The 27,408-nt window shown below is 43.1% G+C and overlaps 1 protein-coding gene across 2 annotated transcripts; it reads right to left on the reverse strand.

Moving 5' to 3' along the window:
• Positions 1 to 4,633: 4,633 nt before the first annotated feature.
• On the reverse strand, positions 4,634 to 26,151 carry LOC147630411 (beta-fructofuranosidase, soluble isoenzyme I-like). 2 transcript variants are annotated; one of them, XM_086810278.1, is made up of 7 exons: positions 25,825 to 26,151; positions 25,602 to 25,659; positions 24,642 to 25,507; positions 24,403 to 24,564; positions 23,889 to 24,127; positions 5,327 to 5,417; positions 4,634 to 5,183 (listed from the first exon to the last, which is right to left on the reverse strand). In XM_086810278.1, exons 3-7 carry the CDS (start codon positions 25,500 to 25,502, stop codon positions 4,998 to 5,000), a joined length of 1,539 nt encoding a protein of 512 aa, XP_086666404.1. In that variant the 5' UTR covers positions 25,503 to 25,507; positions 25,602 to 25,659; positions 25,825 to 26,151; the 3' UTR covers positions 4,634 to 4,997. The 2 variants fall into 2 exon arrangements, with proteins under 2 accessions (XP_086666404.1, XP_086666403.1); XM_086810277.1 differs by having other exon boundaries at positions 25,651 to 25,659; positions 25,825 to 26,118.
• Between the last annotated feature and the right edge of the window lie 1,257 nt (positions 26,152 to 27,408).

Here is a 27,408-nt window from a genome sequence, read left to right on the forward strand (position 1 = left end):
GGTTTTAGATCTCTTTTTTGTGGTTGAAATTTTGGTTGGTTCGAGTCTTGTTTGTCTCCATTTAGTTTCTATTTTAATCTTTGGGATTCATCCTTTAACTTTGGATCCTCGCAATCTAATGTGTCCCAACATTTAGTTTCTGTTTTCATCCTTTAACTTTGGATCCTCGCAATCTAATGTGTCCCAACATTTTCTTCGATCCATTTTGAAGTTTCAGTGTTGGCAGATTTTGTTTTGGTTCGTAACATATTCAATGGTACAATGATTAACCATCCATTATGCACATTGAGCGGTGCTAATTCTATTGGGTTTGGCATTATAGTGTTTAGGTCTGGATAGTCTTTGAATAAGTGGTGTGACACACACATTACTCACAGAGGGGTTTCAAAGTGTTGGCAGCTACTGTGAAGACATGATCTAGATTGGGCAATCTACTATCTTGTGTGATTCACAACAGTAAAAGCATTGGAGTGACGATCTTGTCACATCCTTAACAATTTCTACCCCTTTTTTTGGGCCAACGGCACCCAACTTTCTAATGTGAGTTCTTGGATTTGTAGGGTTTGAGGGTTTTATGTCTCAAGTTGATTCACTTGTACAATATTTCGCTGAGTTAAAGATGATGTACAATATTTCGCTGAGTTAAAGATGATGTACTAATTAAACAAGGTTGGTGTACAACTTATGTTTATGATTTATTTGGTTTGGTTGCATAACTTTAGGACAAAGTGTGGTTTCATTGCCTTGTTTGCAATGATTGCAATATAAAAGCATTGGCTTTATGCCCCCACACAGAAGAGGTTGCAGATCTTTTTATCTTTTAGCCCTCTTTTCATCTTGGATTTCTCTTCCCATCAAAGCAATGTAAAGTTGTTGAGTGATGAGCTCTAAAATTAATTTGATATTTGCACTCCATTGCTTCATGGCTTATTTGTCCATGAGTTTAGTGTGTCCATCCTTGACATTTGATATAGATTACTCATGCTTTAGCATATTATTGGGTGTGGCAATCTTTGTTAACCCTAAAATGGATTAACAAAGGTGTGGCAACCTTTGTTAACCCTAAAATGGGCAGACATCAAGACAAGAACAACTTTTACAATGTGCATGTTTTTATTTCTATAACACCATTTTGTTATGGAGCGAATTGCTTTGTTTCCTTACTTTCTCAAGAAATCACTAAACTCATTGAGAAATATTCTCCCCCACCATCCGATATTAGGCATTTGTAGTAGGAGTCTTATTCATAATGTAAAAAGTAGTTGCTTCTTTTTTAGCCCAAAAATAATCCGGTATATTCTTTCATACATCACGTCATGAGTAACTTCTGTAATGTGCATGTTTTTTATTTCTATGACATTATTTTGTTATGGAGTATACTTGCATGTGAATTGCCTCGATTCCTTACTTTCTTAAGAAATCAGTGCACGCATTTGATTTGCCTAACTTCTTCCTTTTCAACCAAGGCTTTAATCTTTGAAAGTGAGCAAAAACCTCACTTTTCTTCTAAACCCACACTTCCCTAATGTGATCAGTGAATGTAACATAGTACTTGGGACCTACAATTGTTGCAGTCTTGGTCAGTGTATAACATCCAATGGCCTTGCATTGACATGATTTTCATGTGGGAAAGCATTTTGTCTTGCTTTACCAAGTTGGCATACTTCACATACTTTGTGCATACCATCAACCTTAAACTTCGACAAACCTGCAATAATATTTTGGACCTACAAAGACTTTAGTTCCACTATATATTCACATGATCAATCAACTTGTGCCATATATAAATATCTATAATGACATATGTCCCATGCGCAAACATGGATGCCTTCACCTCAATCATGTTAACATCCAAAGTAAACATCATGTCATTTCTGTTACCCTTTGCAACCAAGGAGCATTGATTTTTAAAGTCTTCCTAGAGGATTGAATCTCACTTACAGAGAAGATTCAAGCCAATCTTGTGTCAACAGTGACTTCTACTCTATTCTCCATCTCTCTTGTTTATTTAACTTGGTTTATCAAGGTTTATGCTTTTAATTTGTGCAAAAATATGTTATATTCTAATATTTGTGTTGAGAAATTAGAATTCTTTCTCCAAGGGTCTTAAAGATCCTGATACTGGCTTCTCCTACCTCTAGAGTGGCCTCTTTCACCTATATGAGATTAAATTCTTATTGATATTGTTGCCTATGGTTTTGATTTACAAATCGAGCACCACTGCGTTCTCTACCTATATTGAGTACAAGGTCTGCTCATGTGAATTCCTAGAGAATAAACCTCCTCCACTATTTATCTCTTGATGGATAAGGAGAGCAATCAGTTCCTAAAAATTAGGAAAGTTCTTTTAAACTCCAATGAAGGTCTAAAATTGACTATATTGCTTGCTTAGACCATTCAAGGTCATTGATACCATATCATCATCATCTACTAGTGATCCAATAGAAGCAAAGGAATCTCCAAGCCCTTTAATCTTCACTGAGCAATCATTTATACTTAGCTTCCCTCTGATTACATTATGCAATTCCTTAGTTTATATGCATTCCCTGACTCTGTGAGTGTTTATATTGTACATTTTCACCAAGGTGTCCCAAGCCTCCTCAGGTGTTTGTGCATCATGTGTATGCACAATTGTATAGTTTTTCACAATGACAACCAGTACATCATCTTTATAGCTCTCATGTGAATTCCTAGAGAATAAACCTTCTCCACTATTTATCTCTTGATGGATAAGGAGAGCAATCAGTTCCTAATGCATTCTCTACCTATATTGAGTACAAGGTCTGCTCATGTGAATTCCTAGAGAATAAACCTCCTCCACTATTTATCTCTTGATGGATAAGGAGAGTAATCAGTTCCTAAAAATTAGGAAAGTTCTTTTAAACTCCAATGAAGGTTTAAAATTGACTATATTGCTTGCTTAGACCATTCAAGGTCATTGATACCATATCATCATCATCTACTAGTGATCCAATAGAAGCAAAGGAATCTCCAAGCCCTTTAATCTTCACCATGCAATCATTTATACTTAGCTTCTCTCTGATTACATTATGCAATTCCTTAGTTTATATGCATTCCCCGACTCTGAGTGTTTATATTGTACATTTTCACCAAAGTGTCCCAAGCCTCCTTAGGCATTTGTGCATCATGTGTATGCACAATTGTATAGTTTTTCACAATGACAACCAGTACATCACCTTTATAGCTCTTTCATACCATGCTTTATATGCAAGTATCTACTACAGGACTACAGGGTAGGATTTTCTTCAATCTTTGGCTCCTTTTCATCACCTGATGAACTCCCAATATCCTTTTCTTCAAAAAAAATTGACTTCTTTTCATTACTTGATGAACTCCCAATATCCTTTTTTATAAGGAAATTGATCGTGAACTTCTATGATTAGAAGTTATTCTTGTTTATCTTTTCTCTCACAATTTGGGATAGACTATCAAACACAATGATTACTTGTAGAGAAACTTACCAAAATAGTGTTTGCAAATACTTTTGCACTTACAATAAACTTACAATGTTCAACACAATGGTACCATACATCCATCGGTAACTTGTAATTCTTAGATTCTCTACACGGTCTATTTTGTAACCAAAATTTTACCCTAGCTTTGCTCCGAGCTAGAAATTGGGCATACACAATAAAAAACGCATAGATCGAAACAATAGCTTACAAACACAGACTATATATGCCCTTACAACCACATGTATACTTTAATGATGCACCTACATATACACCATGGAAAGCAATCAATGTACTCACCAAATTCAACGGCAGGTGTGCTAGCCTTGATTGTGGGAGAGATAGTTTGAGGCAATGCTCGAAAAAAAAAACACCCAATCAAAATAAGGACAACCTTAAATCTATCCGGTTTTGTTTTGGAAATTCCTACGATATGCTTCTTTATAACTCAAATATATGAAAAATCATTCCTTAATAAGGACTACTTCATATCTCAACCAATTTTTCTTAATTTTGGCCAGTACAAATACACTAGAATGTTGTTTTTTTCTAACCTAGTTTGGGGCCTTGACATAAGTGGCTAATCTAGGTATTATTGGCTCAATATTCACATCGAAGAGATATTAATAATCCACCCATCTATGAAACTATTAACTAACTCTCACAATAGCCCATATTATAGCTTGCACTATCAATAATATAACACTTTCTTGCATGGAATCTATCTCCTTAATGGCCGTGCTTACCATAAGAGTTTTCATCGCCTCTAAACATTTGATGAGAAATAAAGGAGGATGAGAAAGATCAACAGTACCTGCAAATGCAGGAGTAGATGGCATCAATAGAAGAGGAGCAGTAACAAAGTCCATGATAGTTGGTGCACAATGATATGTCCATCAAAGCACCTTTCCATCAACAATACACACAATCCTACTGAGCGAGCGCACGTGCGTGTGTGTGTGTGTGTGTGTGGGTGTTGGGGGGGGGGGGGGGGGGGGCAGGGGGGTGGTGGTGCTGAGCCTCACCTTCCCATGAGGGACAGACCAGTGAACTCTCTTTCTGTGGTTTGTGTGTATTGACTTTAATTACCCCCTTATTAGCTGACCTCTCAATGTATCAAGGAAAAATATATTCACATGAATGGATTTAAAGCCCCCAACTAGCTAAAATATTTAGTGCTTTGAATTCATAATTGATTAAAATTCAAAATTACGTGTGGTTGGTGGCATCCAACGTTTAAAAAAAGCAACCTTGATACATGGCAACCACCTGCTTTTCCATGAAATTTAAACTTTGAGTTTTACTTGAAGGATGACATGATGGTGATGACCATGTTAACCTTAATCAATGACATAAAGGCAAGAAGCCTTATGCAAGGGGTCTAGCCCACCATACATAAGCAACCTGTCCTCCTTCAATCAATGAATCATCTCTCATATCAGGTTAAGTGCATCTGTATGACTAATTTATGACCCCAATTATAGTACCTCTGTCCTTCTATCAATGAATCATCTCTCATATCATTCAAATTGCATCTATTTCTATTTCAGCCATCTCCCAAGCCACTAAATGTTGGATATGGATGGGAGCGGTTCCGTTGTTGAACACAAACAGAAATGCAGCCTCATCAATGGCTTTTGTTGGATAGACACGAGATGTTATGCAAACCTTTCCTCCTTGTGCAAAGGTTTCCACAATTGAATGATCCACCTACATCACCACCATGAGCCATCGCAAATTACCATAAAAGTCTTTATGTCCTAAACTCTCTCATGCAAGCATGCCACAGTATCCACCATTGCAATTGATAAGAAACACATGCTGAAGTGCATCAATAAAAAAGGAACACATACTAGAGTGCGCAGATGGAGCGAAGTTTGGTTTCTTGCAAGAGAAAAGAAGCTGCCATAACTTGTTTTGTCAAGATCTGTGGCCAAAGAAGACCTGCAAACATTAGAAAAGCAATTAAGGACCAATGCAAGTTAGTAGAACGCTAGAATGCATTGCACTCTCTCTCTCTCTCTCTCTCTCTCTCTCTCTCTCTCTCTCTCGCAGATGCGTTGTTTCAAATTAACCCTTTTTTGCTGAGACTGGAAATAACAAGAAAGTCGAGAACAAATCTCCTTGGCAACCCAAATTGCATGAGAACCTCTGTCTGCAAGCAAACACTGGCTGAAGTACAAAAAACTTGCTGCTGAAAATCAGGGTAGAAATTGGCACCTCCTCTACTCCGAGCCTGGGGGAAGGTTGGCTGAGGTGAAATAATATGATTAAGCCTGATCCCCAATTAGAAATAATGGGATATGGTCATCCAATGACAAATTATGCACTAGTATTTCGTCTAAAAACACAACATTAGACTTGTTGAAACGTTGCTGGAGCATATTGTTCAATCCTCATTAAAAACTCATAATGACCATACCAATTCCAGATTATGTGATGAGTGGGTTATTGTGGTATTATACTATGTGGTACTATGTTGGTCAGTACCTCGGCCATGAGTGTAACCCCACTCTTGCAGGCCCATAATGATGCAAATAGTCAATCTATCAATGGCCTTTTAGAGTAGGTCCTTGTTGTATGGGATACAAGTGTCATGTGGATGCACAAGGACATGCTAATCCCAAGCTAATCCCTGAATTGCAGCAGATAAAACATTAGGCTTTGGTACACTAGCAGCTGTCACAGATAGGCAGCAGATAAACAGCTACGTTAGGGATCATGCCAGTGCCAGACAAGCACAGAAGATAGTCTAGAGGACAAGGACCCTGTAGGCCAGTTTTGGAGTGCTTTTGGAGCGGTCGGCAGCCTAAAGAATTTATTGGGATTTTCTGCCGGCCCAACAGCAGTCGGCCAGCTTCTTGGGCATGTTTGGGCATATACAAGGCTATATGCCCAGCATTCATTTGATTCATCTCACGAGTAGATCATAGAAAAGGATTTTGTTTTCCCTTTTGGGAAGGACTAAGGCCACAGTCATTGTACCCTTTTATACATCTATACCGAAAATACAGCCATCTCTCTCTCTCTCTCTCTCTCTCTCTCTCTCTCTATTCTGTCTATGCTGATTGTTCTTGCATTAGGTGTTCCTATGCTTAGGGCTGAAAATACAGCCATCTCTCTCTCTCTATTCTTTGTCTATGTTGATTGTTCTTACATCAGGTGTTCCTATGGAGTGCTTAGGGCTGAAACAAGACTACCAGAGCTTCTGCATGTGGAATTGGTATCAGAGCTTCATAGGCCCTGGATAAACCATTCTCTTATGAGGGCCTCAATTGACCGATCGATAGGATCAACTTTCTGAGATATTGTTGTTGCCCATGTCGAACCAACCCTTACTGCATCGCGCATGGATGAAACCATCGCCCCTGTCTTGATCTTTTGGTGGTTTGATGACCAGGCAACATTGTATTCGCATGGAGAAGTGCACATGTCCAAGGAGAGAAAACCCAGCATGTGTCAAGACCCCAAAAGTTGGTTGGTGTCAGGCAAACCCAAGGGGAGAGTTTCATGAGTGTTGGTAGCCAATTGGGGCTACCCCAAAAGCTTTTATGGAGCACTCCAAGGGATGAAGTTCATCATCCAAGGGGTGGAGCCAAGGGTGCCAAGATAGGGCAAGAAGGCAAGGGGACAAAGTGGAACACATGCATAGATCTCTACATCAGACTTGGAGTGGGTTCAGACCTAAGGCAAGGTTTTTAGTGAAAAAGGTTGCCAAGAAGGGAAGGATGACAAGTGTGGGAGACAATATGTGGAGATAGGGGATGATGACAGTCATCATCCAGGCAATTCCACGGTCAGAAGTTGGAATCCTGTCATCAAGTTTAACAGAAGGGGCTGTCATGTGCATGCACACGGACATGCTAATCCCAAGCTAATTCCTGAATTGCGGCAGATAAAACATTAGGCTTTGGACTACTAGTAGTTGTCGCAGATATGCAGTAGATAAACAGCTAGATTAGGGCTCATGCCAAGGCTAACAGTAGTCCAAAGGACAAGGACCCTGTCCGCTGGAGTGCTTTTGGAGCAGGTCGGCAGCCTATAGAATTTATTGGGATTTTCTGCCGGCCCAATAGCAATCGGCCAGCTTCTTGGGCATGTCTGGGCCTATAAAAGGCTATATGCCCATCATTCATTTGATTCATCTCACTCCTTTAGAGAGTAGGTCATAGAAAAGGATTTTGTTTTCCCTTTTGGGAAGGAGTAAGGCCACAGTCATTGTACCCTTTTATACATCTATGAATGTACCGAAAATACAGCCATCTCTCTCTCTCTCTCTCTCTCTCTCTCTCTCTATATATATATATATATGCTGATTGTTCTTGCATCAGTTGTTCCTCTGCAGTGCTTAGGGCTGAAAGAAGACTACCAGAGCTTCCGCATGTGACAACAGAGACTGACTAGTGTGAGTCTCTATGGACGAGAGCCTTAACCCCATGCTCGGGGGTAATCCAATGTACTTGATCTATAGTTGGGTTGTTGCATGCGTGGAAGCCTTTTTGGTACTTGATTGTCCATGACTGAGGAAAAAATGATTAAAAGCCTCGAATACTCCTGTCAGCCAGCCACGATGGTACCAATGTGTGAACACCTGCTATTAGCCAGCTTCTTGTTGAGGCCTAATAATAATGGTGGATTTGCTTTGCTTCCATGGTTGTTAGAGGCGTCAGAGGCGTTTGGTACGAGGCGGGTATGGTATGTCATGTGCATCACAGATGCCATGGACATTTCTAGGGCTAGATCCAGAAGAGGCAAGCAGATAAAGACTAGGAACCAGTAGAAGATGGACATGGAGCAGGACTTGGAGCAAAGCATGGATCAGAAGGGATGTCGGCTGGATGTAGGATGACATCAGCAACACCAGTGGGCTGTCGGCTGCAGGACAGAGGGGTGCTGGCTGAAGGCGCATCAAGAGACTCAAGTCGGCAGCATTTAATGGATTTAATGATTTATGAACTGGCCGACCAGCAGTCGGCCAGTTTCTCATGCACTCCAAGGGGCTATAAATAGCACCCTTGCTCTTTGTATTAGCGATTCCACCCACTAGGGGTGTGAGTCAGTAGGAGGGTCCCATAGGGGGCCAGAATTAGGGTTTATCACCTTTTCAAGAGGGCAGCCAAGTGCTGTACAGATTTGTACCTTTTTTGTACATAGTATATACTGAAAATTCCAGCACACTTCACTCTCTCTCTCTACTCTCTCTCTACCTGCGTTTTTGCATCATGGTGCGTTTTTGCATCAGAAGGTCTTCAAGAGTGTTTAGGGCTGAAAGAAGACTACCCAGAGCTTCCGCGCGTTACATTGGTATCAGAGCATCAGGCCCAGCCAATCTAAACACTGATTCAGTCCCAGATGATGGTGTACAGGTCCAAGGTACAGGAAAGTACACGGATTCGAAGCCCAAGGCGGGAACACAGATCGGGAAGAACTCCCAGGAGGTGTGTTGGTGGTGTTCCACAGTGCCAGATGGGGATGGCAGTTCCGTGAGCCAGATAGGTTCTAAGGGAACGGTCCCAAGGGAGGTTGATCCTCCAAGGGTGATGTGAGAGTGCCAGACTCAGTTCCAGGAACGAAGACCAAGACCGTGTTCAGTGCCAGGGGCAGGAATGGATTGTGGACTAGAGGAAGACCAGATGCATAGATCTTCATCAGAGACAGAGTGGTTTGGAGAACAGACCGGATTTTCAGAGAAAAAGGTTTGCCAGGGATGGATGATGACAGAGGGACTTCGGAACAGGATTGGGATGATGACAGTCATCCAAGAGCAGGTTGGATTCCCGTCATCAAGTTTAGCAGAGGGGGATGTCATGTGCATCACAGATGCCATGGACATTTCTAGGGCTAGATCCAGAAGAGGCAAGCAGATAAAGACTACGAACCAGTAGAAGATGGACATGGAGCAGGACTTGGAGCAAAGCATGGATCAGAAGGGATGTCGGCTGGATGTAGGATGACATCAGCAACACCAGTGGGCTGTCGGCTGCAGGACAGAGGGGTGCTGGCTGAAGGCGCATCAAGAGACTCAAGTCGGCAGCATTTAATGGATTTAATGATTTATGAACTGGCCGACCAGCAGTCGGCCAGTTTCTCATGCACTCCAAGGGGCTATAAATAGCACCCTTGCTCTTTGTATTAGCGATTCCACCCACTAGGGGTGTGAGTCAGTAGGAGGGTCCCATAGGGGGCCAGAATTAGGGTTTATCACCTTTTCAAGAGGGCAGCCAAGTGCTGTACAGATTTGTACCTTTTTTGTACATAGTATATACTGAAAATTCCAGCACACTTCACTCTCTCTCTCTACTCTCTCTCTACCTGCGTTTTTGCATCATGGTGCGTTTTTGCATCAGAAGGTCTTCAAGAGTGTTTAGGGCTGAAAGAAGACTACCCAGAGCTTCCGCGCGTTACATTGGTATCAGAGCATCAGGCCCAGCCAATCTAAACACTGATTCAGTCCCAGATGATGGTGTACAGGTCCAAGGTACAGGAAAGTACACGGATTCGAAGCCCAAGGCGGGAACACAGATCGGGAAGAACTCCCAGGAGGTGTGTTGGTGGTGTTCCACAGTGCCAGATGGGGATGGCAGTTCCGTGAGCCAGATAGGTTCTAAGGGAACGGTCCCAAGGGAGGTTGATCCTCCAAGGGTGATGTGAGAGTGCCAGACTCAGTTCCAGGAACGAAGACCAAGACCGTGTTCAGTGCCAGGGGCAGGAATGGATTGTGGACTAGAGGAAGACCAGATGCATAGATCTTCATCAGAGACAGAGTGGTTTGGAGAACAGACCGGATTTTCAGAGAAAAAGGTTTGCCAGGGATGGATGATGACAGAGGGACTTCGGAACAGGATTGGGATGATGACAGTCATCCAAGAGCAGGTTGGATTCCCGTCATCAAGTTTAGCAGAGGGGGATGTCATGTGCATCACAGATGCCATGGACATTTCTAGGGCTAGATCCAGAAGAGGCAAGCAGATAAAGACTACGAACCAGTAGAAGATGGACATGGAGCAGGACTTGGAGCAAAGCATGGATCAGAAGGGATGTCGGCTGGATGTAGGATGACATCAGCAACACCAGTGGGCTGTCGGCTGCAGGACAGAGGGGTGCTGGCTGAAGGCGCATCAAGAGACTCAAGTCGGCAGCATTTAATGGATTTAATGATTTATGAACTGGCCGACCAGCAGTCGGCCAGTTTCTCATGCACTCCAAGGGGCTATAAATAGCACCCTTGCTCTTTGTATTAGCGATTCCACCCACTAGGGGTGTGAGTCAGTAGGAGGGTCCCATAGGGGGCCAGAATTAGGGTTTATCACCTTTTCAAGAGGGCAGCCAAGTGCTGTACAGATTTGTACCTTTTTTGTACATAGTATATACTGAAAATTCCAGCACACTTCACTCTCTCTCTCTACTCTCTCTCTACCTGCGTTTTTGCATCATGGTGCGTTTTTGCATCAGAAGGTCTTCAAGAGTGTTTAGGGCTGAAAGAAGACTACCCAGAGCTTCCGCGTGTTACATGGTACGCACCTCGAAAGACTCGTATTTTTTAGAGAAGTTAGAGGCATGTTAGAGACATCTGTTTTATATATATATATAGTGATAGATAGATATATAGTGAAAGTTGAGAGAGAGAGAGAGAGAGAGACTAGAGTGTGTATGTATGAGCCTTGAGGGAGGGAGAGAGAGGGTGTGTATGAGAGAGGGAGAGAGAGTGTGTGTGTGAAAGAAAGAAGAAAGAAAGAAAGTTGTATTAAACGTCTACAGAAGGCCAAAATGACCAAAATAGTACATCCTCATCATCTAGATGCATCATGACTACCCGGCACCGAACGGGTGTTAGCGGTAGAGAGAATCTTTTATCAGATTTACAACAAAATCCTTTACTTAAATCTGAATTCACTTACTTGTAGCTTGCTAGTGGAAGACAAATACCCGAGCTACTAGAGATGGACACCAGGGCGCAGCAGCCTGTCGAGGAGGAGCAGCAGCAGCTGTCTGTGTAGAAAGTGTAGCCGCCTGAAGAGGGGAGGTGCAGAGCCGCCTGTAGCCACCTATGGAAGGGAGGCGCAACCACCTGCAAGGGAGCGCAGCCGCCTGCTGTGGAGGAGGAGGACGTGCAGCCGCCTATGGAGGGCACAGGCGCCTGTTGTGGAGAGTGCAGCCTGCTGGAGAGCAAGCGCAGCCGCCTGCTGTGGAGGAGGTGCAGCCGCCTGCAAGGGAGGAGGTGCAGCCACTGGGAGAGCACAGCCGCCTGAGGGGTGCAGAAGCCGCATGTGGGGTGGCTCAGCCGCCTGAGGAGAGCAGAAGCCGCCTGAGGGGTGCAGAAGCCGCCTGTGGGGTGGCGCAGCCCCCTGCAGGGTAGAGGGAGGAGCCGCCTATGGAGAGGAATGCAGCCTGCTGTGGAAAGTGTGCAACCGCCTGAGGAGCATGAAGGATGGTCGCCCTTGCCAAGTCCCGTGAAGGATGATAGGATGGTCGCCTCTTTGTAGGTGTTGGAGAGGAAGCACGCGACCCACAGCTGGCCGGCTCCCCTAGCTTGCATGGGGGCGGCCAGTTTCAAGGTGTGGTGTGGGTAGGTGGCCATGCACCCACCCCCACACATAAAGGGTTAAGAGTGGGGTTTCCCTCCCCACCTTGGCCCACACGTGGGTGCCCATAATGGGTGCCCACTTTTAAATGAATGTGAACTTACAACCTTATAAAAATAAAGGTTAGAAGGAAAACTATTAAACAAACAAGTGCAATACACTTACCACCCGTTCACACGCAACAAAACTCGTCAGAAGACAAAGCAAACTTCACGACTCACTGGCAGGCGTCCCCGCTCAGTAAGTGGCACGTCAATCAGGTAAACACAAGAATACAAGTTATGCAAAAACAGTTTCAAACATGCAAAACATGAATGCATGTGCAAATAGTATCATGGAAATATCTCCCATTCATGGAACAAGTACAAAACATCTGTCGGGGACAAAAATGGCACAACAGAAAACATAAATCCCGGTCTTCCTATGGAGTGACAGTCCCATAGGTAAGACACAGATCCAGGCACGAGCCTCCCTATAGAGTGGCAGTCCCATAGGCAAGACACGGCACAAATACTGGCTCTTCCATGGCGTGACAATCCCATGGATAGAACACAGTCCAGGTCATACACGGGTGGCACCAGTCTGGCTCCTGTCCATACGACACCATCCTACTAACACACGCGTGGCACCAGTCTGGCTCCTGTCCATGTCAAGCAAAAATATTGGCCCCTTCACATGAGACACCGGCCTGGCCTCAAGTGAACGAGACACAAATCTGGAGATGGACCAAATGGTCGGCCAATTGGTGACATCCCCCCAGCTTCTAAAGAGTTGTCCTCAACTGAAAAGCCTCAAGATATGCCTGCAACAACTGTGGGTAGTCAATAAAATAATCCTCATTTACCCACTTTGCATCAATGAGCAAATAATTTTTGAACTTCACAAGGTATCTCCTGGAAAGCTTTCCTGCAGGTAGCTTTCGCTCCTTGTGAAAGACAATCTGTTCTGGCTGGAGGATCTCCTCAAGCTCATCAACCTCTGGCGGATCTTCTATGACAGGCTCGTCAGGATTTGGCCCCACATATTTCCGAAAAAGACTCACATGAAATGCATTGTGAATCTTCCAATGACTAGGTAAAGCAAGCCTGTATGACACTTCATTGATCTTTTGAATCACCTTGAAGGGTCCATAATAGCGAGGAGAAAGCTTAGGATATGATCCTTCTCGTCCTGGCCTCTTCCGAAGCCTAGCTTTCTCAAATTTCAACAAAAGCCAATCACCTTCTTTGACTTGCATGTCCCTTCTATGCTTGTCAGCAGCCATTTTATGCTTATCTTGTGACCTCGCAATGGCTGTCCGTACCTGAGCAAAGGCTACATCCAAGTCACGAACATATTCATCAGCTGCAAAAATCTCATCCTTTGTACGAAGGATGGGTGGTAAAACCACTCTGTCATAAATAATCTCAAACGGGGCCTTTCCCGTGGAGGCATGGATTGTATTGTTGTAGGCAAACTCAACAAGTGGAAGATACTTCTCCCATGCAGTCTTTTGATATGCCACATAACATTTCAACAAATCCAACACGGCTAAATTTGCAGCTCCACTTTGGCCATCCGTTTGGGATGATAAGCTGATGAAAACTCAAGTTTAGTGCCTATGTTATCAAATAAAGCCCTCCAAAAGAGGCTCGTAGTCCTGGGATCTCCATCGCCAACAATGGATTTAGGCATACCATGATGTTTGAAAATATTCGCTTGACCATATGATCAACTTTAATGGTTTTCTTGACGGGCAAGAAATAAGCTTGCTTGCTAAACCTGATCACAATGGTCTAAATAGCATCATTCCCATGCTGGGATCTAGGCAATCCATAATGAAATCCATAGTAATACTTTACCAAGGTTGCGAGGGAATAGGCAATGGCTGAAGCAAACCTTGAGGTTTTTGCCTGTCAAATTTCACTTTTTGGCAAGTAATACATGCACGTACATAAGCCTCAATGTCTTTACGCATGTTTGGCCAAAAGAAATCTCTCTCAATCATGCGTGTAGTGGGCATGATACCTCTATGACCAGCATAAGGTGGAGCGTGACATTCCTCCATAACCTTTGGACGCAAATCCTTCACCACACATAGGCAATTATCCTTCATAAGATAGCCCTCGTTGATAACATAAGAGGCATGTGAATGACCAGCCATCAAATCAGTCCATATATAGCAAAAATCAGCATCCAAATGATACAAATCTCGCATAGCAGATAAGTCCCCATGAGAGGCCACTGAAACTGCAGCCACATAAGGTCTCCTGGATAATGCATCGGCCACCACATTTTTCTTGCCCGGAGTATGCACAATCTGAAAATGAAACATGGAAAGAAAGTTTGCCATTCTCATCTGCTTCTCTGAAAGCTTTGTTTGAGATAGAAAGTATCTCAAGCTTTGATGATCTGTCTTGACTACAAATTCAACCCCAAGAAGATAATGTTTCCATATCTTTAAGGCATGAATTACAGCCAAGAGCTCTTTCTCATAGATATCCATATGAAGCTCAGCATCATGCAAACAACGGCTCTCGTATGCAACTGCATGCCCTTCTTGATTTAGGACAACCCCTATACAATCGCCACAAGCATCACATTCTACTACGAATGACCTTTGCAAGTCAGGAACAATCAATACGGGTCCACATATGATAGCATGCTTGAGCTACAAGAAGACATCCTGTTCTTTTAAAGTCCATTTGAAAGTGGTTTTCTTCTTTGTGAGATCATGTAGAGAGGTGGCTATCATAGCAAAATGCCTTATGAAACGCCTATAATATGAACATAATCCCAGAAAACTACATACATGATGTACGTTTTGCAATTCTAGCCAATTCCGAATGGTTTCTATCTTTGCAGGATCCATTGTTACTCCATCCTTGGAAACAATGTGACCTAAATAATGTATCTCTGAAAGGAAAAACTCACTTTTCTTGGCATTAATGAAAAGTTTATGCTTCCGCAACTCTTCGAATACTGTGACCAAATGAGTTCTATGTTCCTGCTCATTCTTGGAGAAAACCAAGATGTCATCAAAGAATACACCTGTGAATTTGCGATGGGATCGGAATATCCTATCCATCATACGATTAAATGTGGCACGAGCATTGGTGAGACCGAAAGGCATCACCAAAAATTCATATAATCCAAAGGCTGTCCTGAATGCAGTTTTATGGACATCTTGGTGGCACCACTCGTATTTGGTGATAACCACTCTTCAAATCAAGACGGCTGAAACAAGCCGAACCATCAAGCTTATCCAAAATGTCATCAATACGTGGAATTGGGAATCTATTCTTGATGGTAAGCTTATTTAAAGCTCATAGTCCACACACATGCGGAATGACCCGTCTTTCTTTTGAACAAGAAGCACGGGAGAGCAATAAGGTGAGGAACTAGGCTGAACCAAACCTTTGCTCATTTACTTGCTTCATGATCTCTTCTTGTTGTGCGGCACTCACACGGTATGCGGGTTTGTTAGGTGGCGAACTACCTGGCACAAGATCTATGCGATGATCTTCGGACCTTTGGGGAGGTAATTCACCTGGCAATGCATCAGCAAAACAATCGTTGAATGCATGAAGAAAATTCAGCCTATCGTAAGTCATAGCATCCACATTTTGTTGATTTGGTACAATGGTATCACGAACAAAAACCAAGTACGCAGAAAGACTCTTTTTCATTGCTTTATTAATATGGATGTGAGATACAAGTGGGATGGAATCCCCTTCTTTGCCGGCATCAATGAAATGCATGCGGCCTCTATGCATAAAAGAAATCATGTTGGTCTTGTACTCTTTGCGGGGCTCAAGCCTATGATGCCATGGCTTGCCCAGCAATACATCACATCCATTTAGTGGTGCAACTAAGAAATGTTCATTATCAAGGTAGCCCTGGATATGTATGCGCAACTTCCCTATCGGTGGGGTAACCTGCACCTCTTTACCAACAAAGGCAACTTCGGCTTCAATCTGAGGTCCCATGTTCTCAACCTCAATACCCAAGGCAGCTGCCATTTGTATAGAGATGAAGTTATCGGTTGCATAATCATCAAACATGAATAAGGCGGGCTGATCCTTGATTTGACCCCAAGCTTTGCATACCATCCGCTCTTTTGCATCATGTATTGTGTTTCCCTGCACATCGGGAACTGCATGTACATTAGCCTTGGTCTGCTTATCCTCATGCTTTGGTTTGTGGTCACGGCATTGTCGAAACATGTGCTCTTTGCTGCCACAAGAAAAACATTTTCCCTCCTTGGCATATTGCTCCCTTTGCTCGGGGGTCAAGCCAAATTTGTTCTTCTTTGGGGCCTGATCTTTAAATGAGGTATTTTCAACTTTACCTCCCTTCTGGATCTCCCGAAGGTTCTTTCTAGGTGGCTGTCCATCTTTTTGCAGATTTGGGACAGCCTCGTCTTTCCCCTTTGAACCGCCTTGATCTTGCTTAATTTTGAGCACCAATTGCGTAGCAAGAGCAGAGGCTGTAAGCTGTTGCAAAGTATGTTTCGGGTGCAATTCAATGCCCGAACGATAAGCTGGTTGCAATCCGGAGCGAAACTTCCTCTTTCTTTCATCCTCAGTGATTTGCATAAAAGGAGTTACCTCAAGCAACACTTTCCAAAACTTATTGACATACTGTTGCACACTTTCATTATCTCTTTGCTCAAGTCTATCCCACTTTTGGGTGAGAGTTTGCTCCGCATTTGGTGGCAAGAACTGAGAATAAAATCTGTCCTTAAACTCCTTCCAAGTGCAAATGGGGTCTTTGGTGATCTTTTCAATGATTCACCAATGAGCAGCGGTCCCCTTCAAGAACATGCTAGCATGGTGTACTTTAGACTTCTCAGTGAAGTCCTCATCGCTAAAAGCAATGTCAAACTATGCCATAAATGCTAACACTTTGGAAGCATCATGCTCTCCATGAAAAACATCAAACTTAACGGACTTTTCACCTACTTTAAATTCCTTGAGCTTTCTGGCATGAGGCTCATGGTCCTCTCTTTTTCTTTTCCCTTTATCCAACGGGGCAGCCCTATCTGCATGGGCTCCATGGGCCATCATGGAAGTTTCATGAAGCTCGGTGGCATGTGCTCCACGAACTTGAGAATCAGGTGCATGTGACTTTCCTGCATAAGGCAATGTCTCTCCATGAGACAACTCAGTAGGCAAAGCTGTTCTAGTAGCAGACCTGTCACCCCTACCATGGGATACATGTCTTGAATGCATGTGACCATCATGCCCTCCATGAGCACTAGCATACATATACCTGTCAGGCTTTGTGCCTTGTGGAGAAGATGCATGACGAGAGGTGATTGTCACCTCTTCCTTTTGCATAAATGACCTCAACCTTTGAGATGCGGGATCTCCATGCTTCAAGCGAGGTGGATTTTTAAATTTCAACTCTCCATCTTCCCCCTCTTTGATGTCACCTTTGCGGAGGAGGTAGGAAAGTGCCAACTCCCTTGGCTTCTCGCCCACTTCTCATGCCACGGACTCAAAAGTCACATCTACCATTGCATCTGCTTTCCTTGCTTCAATGGCACTTTGCACATGGGGATCTTCATGCAAAAATTTCAGCTCTTGCTCTTGTGCCTGCAAAAGCTTTCTCATATGCTCCAATTCAGCCCTCATTGCATCACGCTCTTCTTCTTGCATGACTATCTTTCCTCGAGACAGTTGTCCCCTTGAATCACTATCATTTACCCTTTCAAGGGACTTGTGCCTTCCTTGTAGAGCATCAGAACCACGCAAGGCACTTGATGGGCCTCTCGAATTAGGCACTTCCAAAGGGTTGCCTTGGCTGTCCATTGTGTTAAGTGTGCTAGAAGCGGGGTGTCCAATACACAGGTTCGTTTCCCCACTAAGAAGAGGGAAATAACCGTGCTCTGAAACCGATCCCGTCAAGTGGGAATAGACTCCGTTGGACACCCACACGCGTAATAGCACAACTTAAATATCTCAATTTGAATGGACAACTTAATAACAACTGAAAATTGAAATGAAATGAAATGTTGATCAATGGACACCAGCACTGGGCCAGGAACAGGCCGACCCCCCCCTCAATATATGATATATTATTGGGAGTATTTAACGAATACAATGCTCCATGGGTTCAAAGAACCAGATGATGTCCATGTACAACTGGATGAATCCAATACCAAACAAGAGACTCGAAGTAGATGTTCGAAGGAGAGCGACCCACTTGAGTGGTCAAGTCCAGATCTCGGCACCCATGGACCGTGGTTCTCCAAAAGCTTGGACTACCCGGCACCGAACGGGTGTTAGCGGTAGAGAGAATCTTTTATCAAATTTACAACAAAATCCTTTACTTAAATCTGAATTCACTTACTTGTAGCTTGCTAGTGAAAGACAAATACCCGAGGCGTCTGTGTGCAGCTACTAGAGATGGACACCAGGGCGCAGCAGCCTGTCGAGGAGGAGGAGCAGCGGCTGCCTGTGTAGAAAGTGTAGCCGCCTGAAGAGGGGAGGTGCAGAGCCACTTGTAGCCGCCTATGGAAGGGAGGCGCAGCCGCCTGCTGTTGCTGTGCTGGGCAAAGTCTTGACTCCATATACTCAAGGGTTATTGTTCTCCATCTCTCTTGCATCAAGTTCTTCGCCTTGTGAAGATTCTATTGTTTGTGTGCAAAAGCAAGTTGTATTTTCGTATAGAGGTTGTATGGGCAAGAGTCTTGACTCCATATACTCAAGGGTGATCTGATGTTCTAGATCTACGGTTGGGTGGTGAGCTTGAGCCTATGGAATCTAATGATGCTTATGTCTCGTGTTTAGGGGGATCTTGTGTTATTATTCTCCATCTCTCTTGCATCAAGTTCTTTGCCTTGTGAAGATTATGTTGTTTGTGTGCAAGAGCAAGTTGTATTTTCTTAGGGAGATTGTATGGAAAGAGTCTCGACTCCATGCTCAAGTGTGATCCAACAATGTATTGGATCTAAGGTTGGGTGGTGAGTGATGGTTTAGAGTTAGATAGGTGAGCTAGGGTGGTTGATGGAGACGCATGCTGGTGATAGAGAAAGAGAATATTTAGGTGAGAGATGTGTTGCACAACTCAACGAGATTGATTGATGTGGTGATAGATGGAAGCTTCACCAAGTACAATGCTTTTATAGCCTTCCAGGCTCCTCTAAGTGACAACATAGCATATGTCAAACAGGTATAATTCTAACCACTCTAAGAGCGGGTTCACACACTCTTACTCACTTACTCACATAAGTGAACGCTTACTCACTCACATAAGTGAACACTTACTCACTCACTCACATAACTGATTGTTCACACACACATAAAATAACAATAGCCTTTTTAGGGCTGTTCACACAAACACACACGGCCACACACATTGAGACTCCGAAATACCCAACAAACCCCCCTTCAGAGTGAAGGTGGTGCTATAGGGATTGACCTTCATACCTATGGCGCTTTCGACCTACAACTCATAGTCACAACGCAACGGGAAGGGGAAAGGCCCATACCATCTAGAACGAGAACGGCATAAAGGGAACAGGAACGGGAATGGGAACTAGAACGAGAACGGCGTAAAGGGAACAGGAACGGGAATGGGAACGGGAACGGGAACGCCCGTCAACACACACACACACACACACATATTAAAAGCTATTGATATTTCATTAAAACATGACAAACACGATACATTATATACATAGCCATTGTGATTCATCATGAGACTTGACTCTCGAGAACTCTAGGTGCCATTGAATGATTGATGATTGAAGCAAAAGAAGATGAAAGTGATAGGAGGAGGAGCACACTCGTCAATATTGTGTAAAGCCTGTGAACTTTGAAGTTTGAAGGAGGTCGAGTGATGAGTCTCTATTCAATGCCAGAGAGGGGCGGCCAACGGTGAGAGCACACATAGCAACCCCTTTTTTTTGGTTATCTTGGGGAAAGTACTGTTTGAAGGTACTTTAGTACCTTAGATACTATATTAGGTACCTTTAATAGATGGACAGCGGCCGTTGCATTCCCAGCCGTCACAAGGAATAGCCGTTCCCGAAACAGCAGTAGGCGTTCCCACTCAACCACCATGTCCTCGGCTGTTCCGTATCCTTCCAGCATTCCATGCACGTAGGAAACACCGTTCCGCCATTCCAGACCACAGGGAACGGTGTTTCTTGTTACTATGCCGCAATTAACGGTGTTTCTTGTTACTATGCCGCAATTGCACACGTGATTCAAAAGATCACATTGGCCAACACCTGGACTTCATGCCAAGCCTGATAAGAGGCTTGATCACACATGATGTTTGTTAGCCATCCTAAACTACCCCCTGACTCAAAACAGGTAAAGTTGTAGTACTAGACCCTTTTATAACACAAGACAATTACAAACACATATAATCATGTTTCGAGGGACATACCGGGCAGAGAACCCTTATTGACACTCTTTAACATTTAGAATGCCCAATCAGTATCTATCTCTAAAAAGAGATAGATCAGAGAATGTGGCAATGAAGCATTTTTCAAATGCTGAAGTACAGGTTTTTGGCTTCTCTCAAGCATCTTCATTTTCAGCTACCAAGTTGGCATGATTCTTCTCTTGTTCCTTTGCCATTCTTTTGAAGCAACAATCTTCTCTGTGACCTAGCTTCTTGCAGAAGGTGCACTTGACAGCTTTCCCTTTGTTCCTAACCTTCTATTTTGTGAAGAAACCCTTCTCTAAGTCAATGCTGGTAGCAGCTTCATCTTGAAGTCATTTATCCTCGTCAATGAGAATGGCAACCATGTTTTCATACAGCATCTCACTAGATACCCAAAGTGTGGATAGCACTTCTTTGAACCTTTTAATCTCTTCTAGGTTGAAGAAGAGTAACGTCTTTTTGTCATCTTCATCAATGTTGGGTTTTAAGGCACCCAATTGTTATGCAAGAGAGAATCTGTGGTGCTGAGGTGCTCTTGAAGAGAATGGTGCTCTTTCATTTAGAGACTGTATATATATACCTAGATGAATCCAAGAACATGCCCAAATTCACCTTTTAGGAACGTGCATGTTATATACTCATGGAAGTCAACCCACAAGACTATATAACTATCAACTCCATTATGCATAGTATGGACTAGATACTACGACATCCCCACTAACGTCATCACTGCCCAATAGTGGGTGTAGAACTATGTATCAAGATATGCTCTCACACACACTCCATACACACACACACACACACACACACATAAGAGCATACATTCACACAAAGCCCTTCGTACTGAGTTTCTGTCAAACCTCTGAAGATGCAGGGCAGACTCAGCCATAATGAAGCCTAGCACTAAGGGAAGTAGCAAATAGAAAGAATTAGTACAGCAAATAAGTAGTTGATAGGGCAAATGTACCGCTAAAGATAGAAAGAATAAGCACAATATCAATTGTAGTATATTTGTTTGAGAAAGACTTTAGAATTGTTACTTTTATTCCCAAACAAATTCTCAAACTTATCCCATACCTCCTTTGAAGTTTTGTCGAAGTCGAGGTGATGTACGAGACTGTTTGCTAGTCCAAAACCTATATGTGCCAAGGCCCAAGGTTCGGTTGTTCTTGCACGGTTGGCTTGGCGATGTAGCAGCACCTTCACATTTCTCCTCCGCTCCCTTGACAACATTCCAAAGCCCGTCCTGCATCAGTAATAATCTGATCGTTGTTTGCCATGTGGGGAAGTTGTTCCCCACATGGCAAACTCCATTTGACTCCATCATGCTTTGCGGCAGAAATGAGAGAAAGCACAAGAGAATGCTTAGGGGCTGCAGCGAGCACTGCCCTGGGTATGCTGGCTAGCAACGACCGATGTGCAGAAGCGACGGGTCATATGGACGAGACTGTCAGCAGAGTGTAGCAGCAGGCGTCCACGATGATACGTGTATCATGGCGATAGCACAGAAGTCGGCAGCACAGCTGCTCACGATAGTACAGCCTGGGCAGCGACAAGAAGTCGAATAGGGACACCTACCTCAACAGCTCGCAGCAGCAGTAATGAAAACAGGTGAAGGCATCGGCAGCTTGTGTGCAGAGGTAGAGGTAGAATCAGGAGCAGAGCAGAGTATCGCTGCAGGCGGTGGTGGCTATCACAGAAGCAGGCATCACGTATCATGGTGATAGATGAGTTGGCAGAAGCAGGAGAGTAGCCTGCTCTCATACCATTTGATGATTTAGTTGGATAGGTGAGCTAGGGTGGTTGATGGAGAGTCATGCTGTGGTGAGAAAGAGACAATACGCAGGAGAGAGATGTGTTACACGACTCAATGAGATTGATTGATGTGATAGATGGAAATGCTTTTATAGCCTTAAAGGCTCCTTTGACTTAAGGTATATAGTATCTAGATATTATTCTAACCACTATAAGAGTGGGTTCACACACTCTTCCTCACTTACTCACATAAGTGAGTGTTCACACACACAAAAGAACAATAGCCTTTTTAGGGGCTGTTCACACACAGACACGCAAGGGTACACACACCCAGACTCCAAAATACCCAATAGTGAGCTTGAGCCTACGGAATCTAATGTGGACTAATGATGCTTATGTCTTGTGTTTAGGGGATCTTGGAGAGGATTTGGGTGAGTACATGGGTTCCATAGGAGGAGGAGAGGAGAGGTATGCAGATGCTTTTGCACAGGTGTGTGCTGGCCATACAGTAGCAGTGCTGCTAGTCACAGAGTTGCAACAGGCAAGCAGGTACAGCAGGCCGTACAGGCACAGCCTGCTTACAGATAATGCAGTAGCCATACGGGCCATGCACAAACAGCCCTGATGCCGGTCATGTGGGCGCAGCAGACTGGACAGCACACGCAGCAGGTCACACACATGCGCAGCAGGTTGTACAACATACAGCCGTACAGCAGGCGGGAGGCTGGTCGTACAGGCGCACAGAAGTGTTATTTTTGTATGGAAGCTTACATAAAAATTCAGTTTTTATCTCTTTCAGAAAAAAATTAAGTGCAGAGGCAATTTCTGCACATGGCTTGCATAGGCCTAGCTAGGTGTTTGTGGGTGAATCAGCCCTCCCTTCTCTACACAAAAGTGGTTACCCCCTAGGAGTTTTGCTCTTACAAGCGCAAAAGCTACTTCACTTGGAGCTGCATGCAACACTTGGAGCTGCATGCAACACTTGCCAAGAGCATCTTATTACATGCAGTATGTTGCAGAAGCATTAATGATGATCAAAGCTTGTGTTAATTGCGCCCAAGAGAATGATGAGGAATCTCAGATGCAAGAAGAAATAGAGAGAGGAGAGAGAATATGAGAACTAGAGGTCAGCCACTTAGTGTTGCATAGAAACACGTTTCTTACCTTATGAACCCATACGAAACATGTAAGAAACGTTCATTCAGAGACTAGATTCCAGCATCCAAAGTCCAGACATTATTACATTTGTGATGCTTTATTCTTTAGTATGCAGTATGCAACATGCCTTAGCATTTACCATAGATCCTAGATGATGAACCATATTTCATGTTTCATGCACTTGTATGGTGTTTTACTTTAATTTCACTGTTTTTGCAGCAGTTTTAAACCATTTTAAATGTTGGTATGCACAAAAATTGCATTTTTGTACATATCAAGCTAAAATAGGCTTTTGGTAACCCCTCGATGGTATGAAACGTTTCTGAAAAATAAAAAATGTATGCAACGTTTCTGTAACACATTTCGTACAGGGCATTTCTGAAACGTGATTCGTATGGGGCATTTCTTAAATGTGTTTTGTACAGTGCATTTCAGAAACGCCTGGCAACACTGCAATCACTTTAGAACTGGAGCCTTAGTTCAAAATTATAGAAAGAAAGTCTTCAAAAGTGGAGAGAGGGTTGAGACAAAGATGGACCTGCTCTGATCACTGCAAACTAAAGCTTTCCATCCATCTTTACTTGACACAATGTAGAAAAATATAGCAGTTTGCTCCAATTGATCATATGATGCAAGGACCAGTAGCCCAAATGGTCCGAGAACACCACTTCTAGATGTTCCTTTTTGACTGCACAGTAGCTGAGCATTGTTAGCATCCACATTCATACTCTCTGCTTGGTTCAGGTCCGGTAAGTCAAAAACCAACTCAACATCCAGCTGCATCCACAACAACATTCACAACATCACAACAAGAGTCTACATAATAATTTTTTCTTGTTCTAAAGGGTTATCAGTTAAACACCAGCCGACACATCATTATAAGGAGTGGTGTTTTGTAAAGCCCCTTACACATACCGGTCATTGCAGTCAGGGCATCTGACAAAAAGGCAGAGGCACAGCTGCTCATGAACAGGCAAAAATGCATATCCATAACCTGCCAATCCTCATAATGTTGACTGTCCCTAATAACAAAGTAACGCAAAGAGTTTTACCTGAGCTCCTTTGATGCCCTTGACCTCTACAATCGAACCCCTTTCTAAGAGCAAGTTCTCTAGAGAGATGTAATTTCTGTGCAAGCTCTCCACTTCCTCTATTGGCCATTGTAGAAGGCTGTAGTTAGTCTCTGAATCTAGCCACACGATCCTTGGCAAGGCCTGCAAAGAAAGTAGCCTTGTCAAAAGGTATAAACATGCATCGATTTTCTTGCAGATACAGGGGAGCGTTTCATAACCTGCACTGACGCCCAGCCTTTAGCAACATCAGTCCTTTCAGCATCTGATTCATTTACCCAACTAAAGATAATGCGGCGACCTTTGTTGCTGTCATAAAATGACTTAGATGCATAGTATTTTCCATAGTCATACTGTAACCCGATGCCGGCATCAAGGTTTGCCTGTGCAGGGATGAAAGAATCATTACTGGCCAAATAAGTGCCCACTGCATAGTACTCATGTATGAAGCTGACTTTTAGTACATGCATCACATCCAATCCATTTGCTGAAGTGTTTAACCCATGCTTGCCAGATAAAGGCACTGGGTAGAAATCAGGGCACTCCCACATACCAGTGGATGCTACACTGTGCAAAGGCACATCAGCTTTCTCCCAATGTAAGAAATCCGAGCTTTTGTATAGTAAGGCAAGGCCAGTATCATTGTTCTGTGAGCCAATGAGCATTCTCCACTTGCCATCTGATCCCATCCAACCTGTTGTAGGGTCGCGGAATGTGTTGCTGTCTATGCCAGCAGGGGCAGTTAAGATAGGATTTTGAGGTATTTTAACCCATTTGCGAAGCAATGGGTCCCCATAATCAGCAGGCATTGCCATGGCTTGCATCTGGACTTTCTGATATGCTGAAGAGGAGACATTGCTCCAACCTGTGTAAACAAGGACAGGCTTGTCATCAGCAATGAAGGTTGCCGAGCCGGTCCAACATCCATACAGGTCATACCATTGATCGGGAACTAGGGCTGGCTCCAAGTGGTGCCAGTGAATCAAGTCCTTGGAGACAGCATGCCCCCATGTGATGTTTCCCCATACTGCAGCGAAGGGGTTCCATTGATAGAAAAGATGGTAGTATCCTTTGTAGAACATGGGCCCTAATTAACATAGCAAAGCATATTAGTCTTGTTTGGTATAACTTAATTAAGTAATTAAGAAGTCATGCCATGAAAAATAGGGAATAGATCTCACCATTGGGACTTTAGGGTGAAAAAAAGGCAGAGGGCGAAGGTGATCTCACCATTGGGATCTGAAATCTCAGCCAGAATGAAGGTCGCCATTGCAGCCAGATGGGTTTTCAACAAAAAACATAATTGATTAGAGAGAGAGAGAGAGAGAGAGAGAGAGAGAGGGGGGTTGCTGTGTTGGAAGTACTAAAATCAACCTTAATTGAAAGGGCAGCTTGAGATCTCACCGTTCATCCAGTTTATGGTGGGCTGGAAGTGGAATGCTGTGCGGTGAGGCTGCTGGTGAATTGAGGGGGCCAACGAAAAGAAGAGATAGTAGAAGAGGAGGGACAAACAAAGAAAGAAAAGGCAGGGGACCGCCATAGCTGCTCGGCTATGGCCAGAACACAGAGAGAAAGGGAACAACTGCATGGCGTAGCAGGCGCGCACACAGACACAGAGAGAGAGAGAAAGCGCGCGCGCTAGTAGAGACTTGAGAGAATCACGTTACAATTTTACTGGTATTGGACCCGCGCGTTGCTGGGGCAGGTAGAGTTCTATAAAAAATAAACTTAGTTTCCCCAATATTGGTCATATTTTAAGTAAACACAATACATTATTTCAAGTGACTTCATATATACATATCTCAAAATAATATCCATGTCTCGTAGATTTATGGCGAAAACAAAAATATCATAGTAATGTAACATACGAAGATGCAAAAAAGGACCAATATTACATATTCTCAAAATGCACCACAAAATACGTATTCTCAGTCAGTGATGTCAGAATCAACAAATTGAATTCTTCTCTTGTGAGAAGAATTCAATTTATTGAATTCTTCTCTTCTCAGTCAGTGATGTCAGAATCAACAAATTGAATTCTTCTCTTGTGAGAAGGAACATTCAATTGTCTCCTCATCACAATACGCTCTCTATTGTAAAGCGGTGATCCATCCCGCACATGCTCTACTATCGATGAATGCAAAGGACCTGCACAAACGAAACAATGATAAATCAAATTTGCACATAACGACACATCGATAAATAAAATTTTAAAAACATCTTATAATAGAAAAACATAATCAAAATTACCTCGTACAATAGAACATCGAGTGGATGGTACATGAGAAGCTCTAGTATAAAACGCATAACGAATACCAATGGTCATGATGGATGTAAGAAACAACCACTCATCGGGTATTGAATACCCCTCAAATGATGCAAAGCATCTGTCCATCTCTCTCCAAAACAAATAGACACCCCACTCCTCATCAGGAACACCAATCCCGTACATCTCGATGCCTTCGTCGACAACTCTTACCATAAACGTATCAATGTCATGTAATATCCTAAAATCAAAGCATAACAAATAGGTTATACAATTATTTATATATAAGTTCAAAAAATATTCATACAATGCCTAACAATTACACTTATACTTACCTATCCCTATAAGCATCAATCATAATCCCTGCTACGTGACCTGCAGTAATAGGAGCTGACCATAGCGGTGGCTCTGTACAGATAGACAGTAGTATAGAATGTCATGTTCCATACTTTGTAATCAAGAAAAGTTAAGCAAATATAGAGAATAACTCACCTACTATCCTCGACAAAGGCATGTCCAATGTAAAGGTAATCTTAGACATGTTTGTCAAAACATAAACAACAAAAATAGGTACTTTTACCATGGACAAATATGTATAAAAAAAGAAATCACAACAAAATTAATCAAATTGCAGAACTTAAATAAGAAACCTGACTTGTCACTCTGAAGTCATCAAGATCTCCTTATAAACAATATTGTTTGTTGTAGGTGTATAACTTTGA

Source organism: Cibotium barometz, chromosome 16, assembly GCF_041138505.1.
Source record: "Cibotium barometz isolate CiBa-2024 chromosome 16, ASM4113850v1, whole genome shotgun sequence".
NCBI classification, from domain to species: domain Eukaryota; kingdom Viridiplantae; phylum Streptophyta; class Polypodiopsida; order Cyatheales; family Cibotiaceae; genus Cibotium; species Cibotium barometz.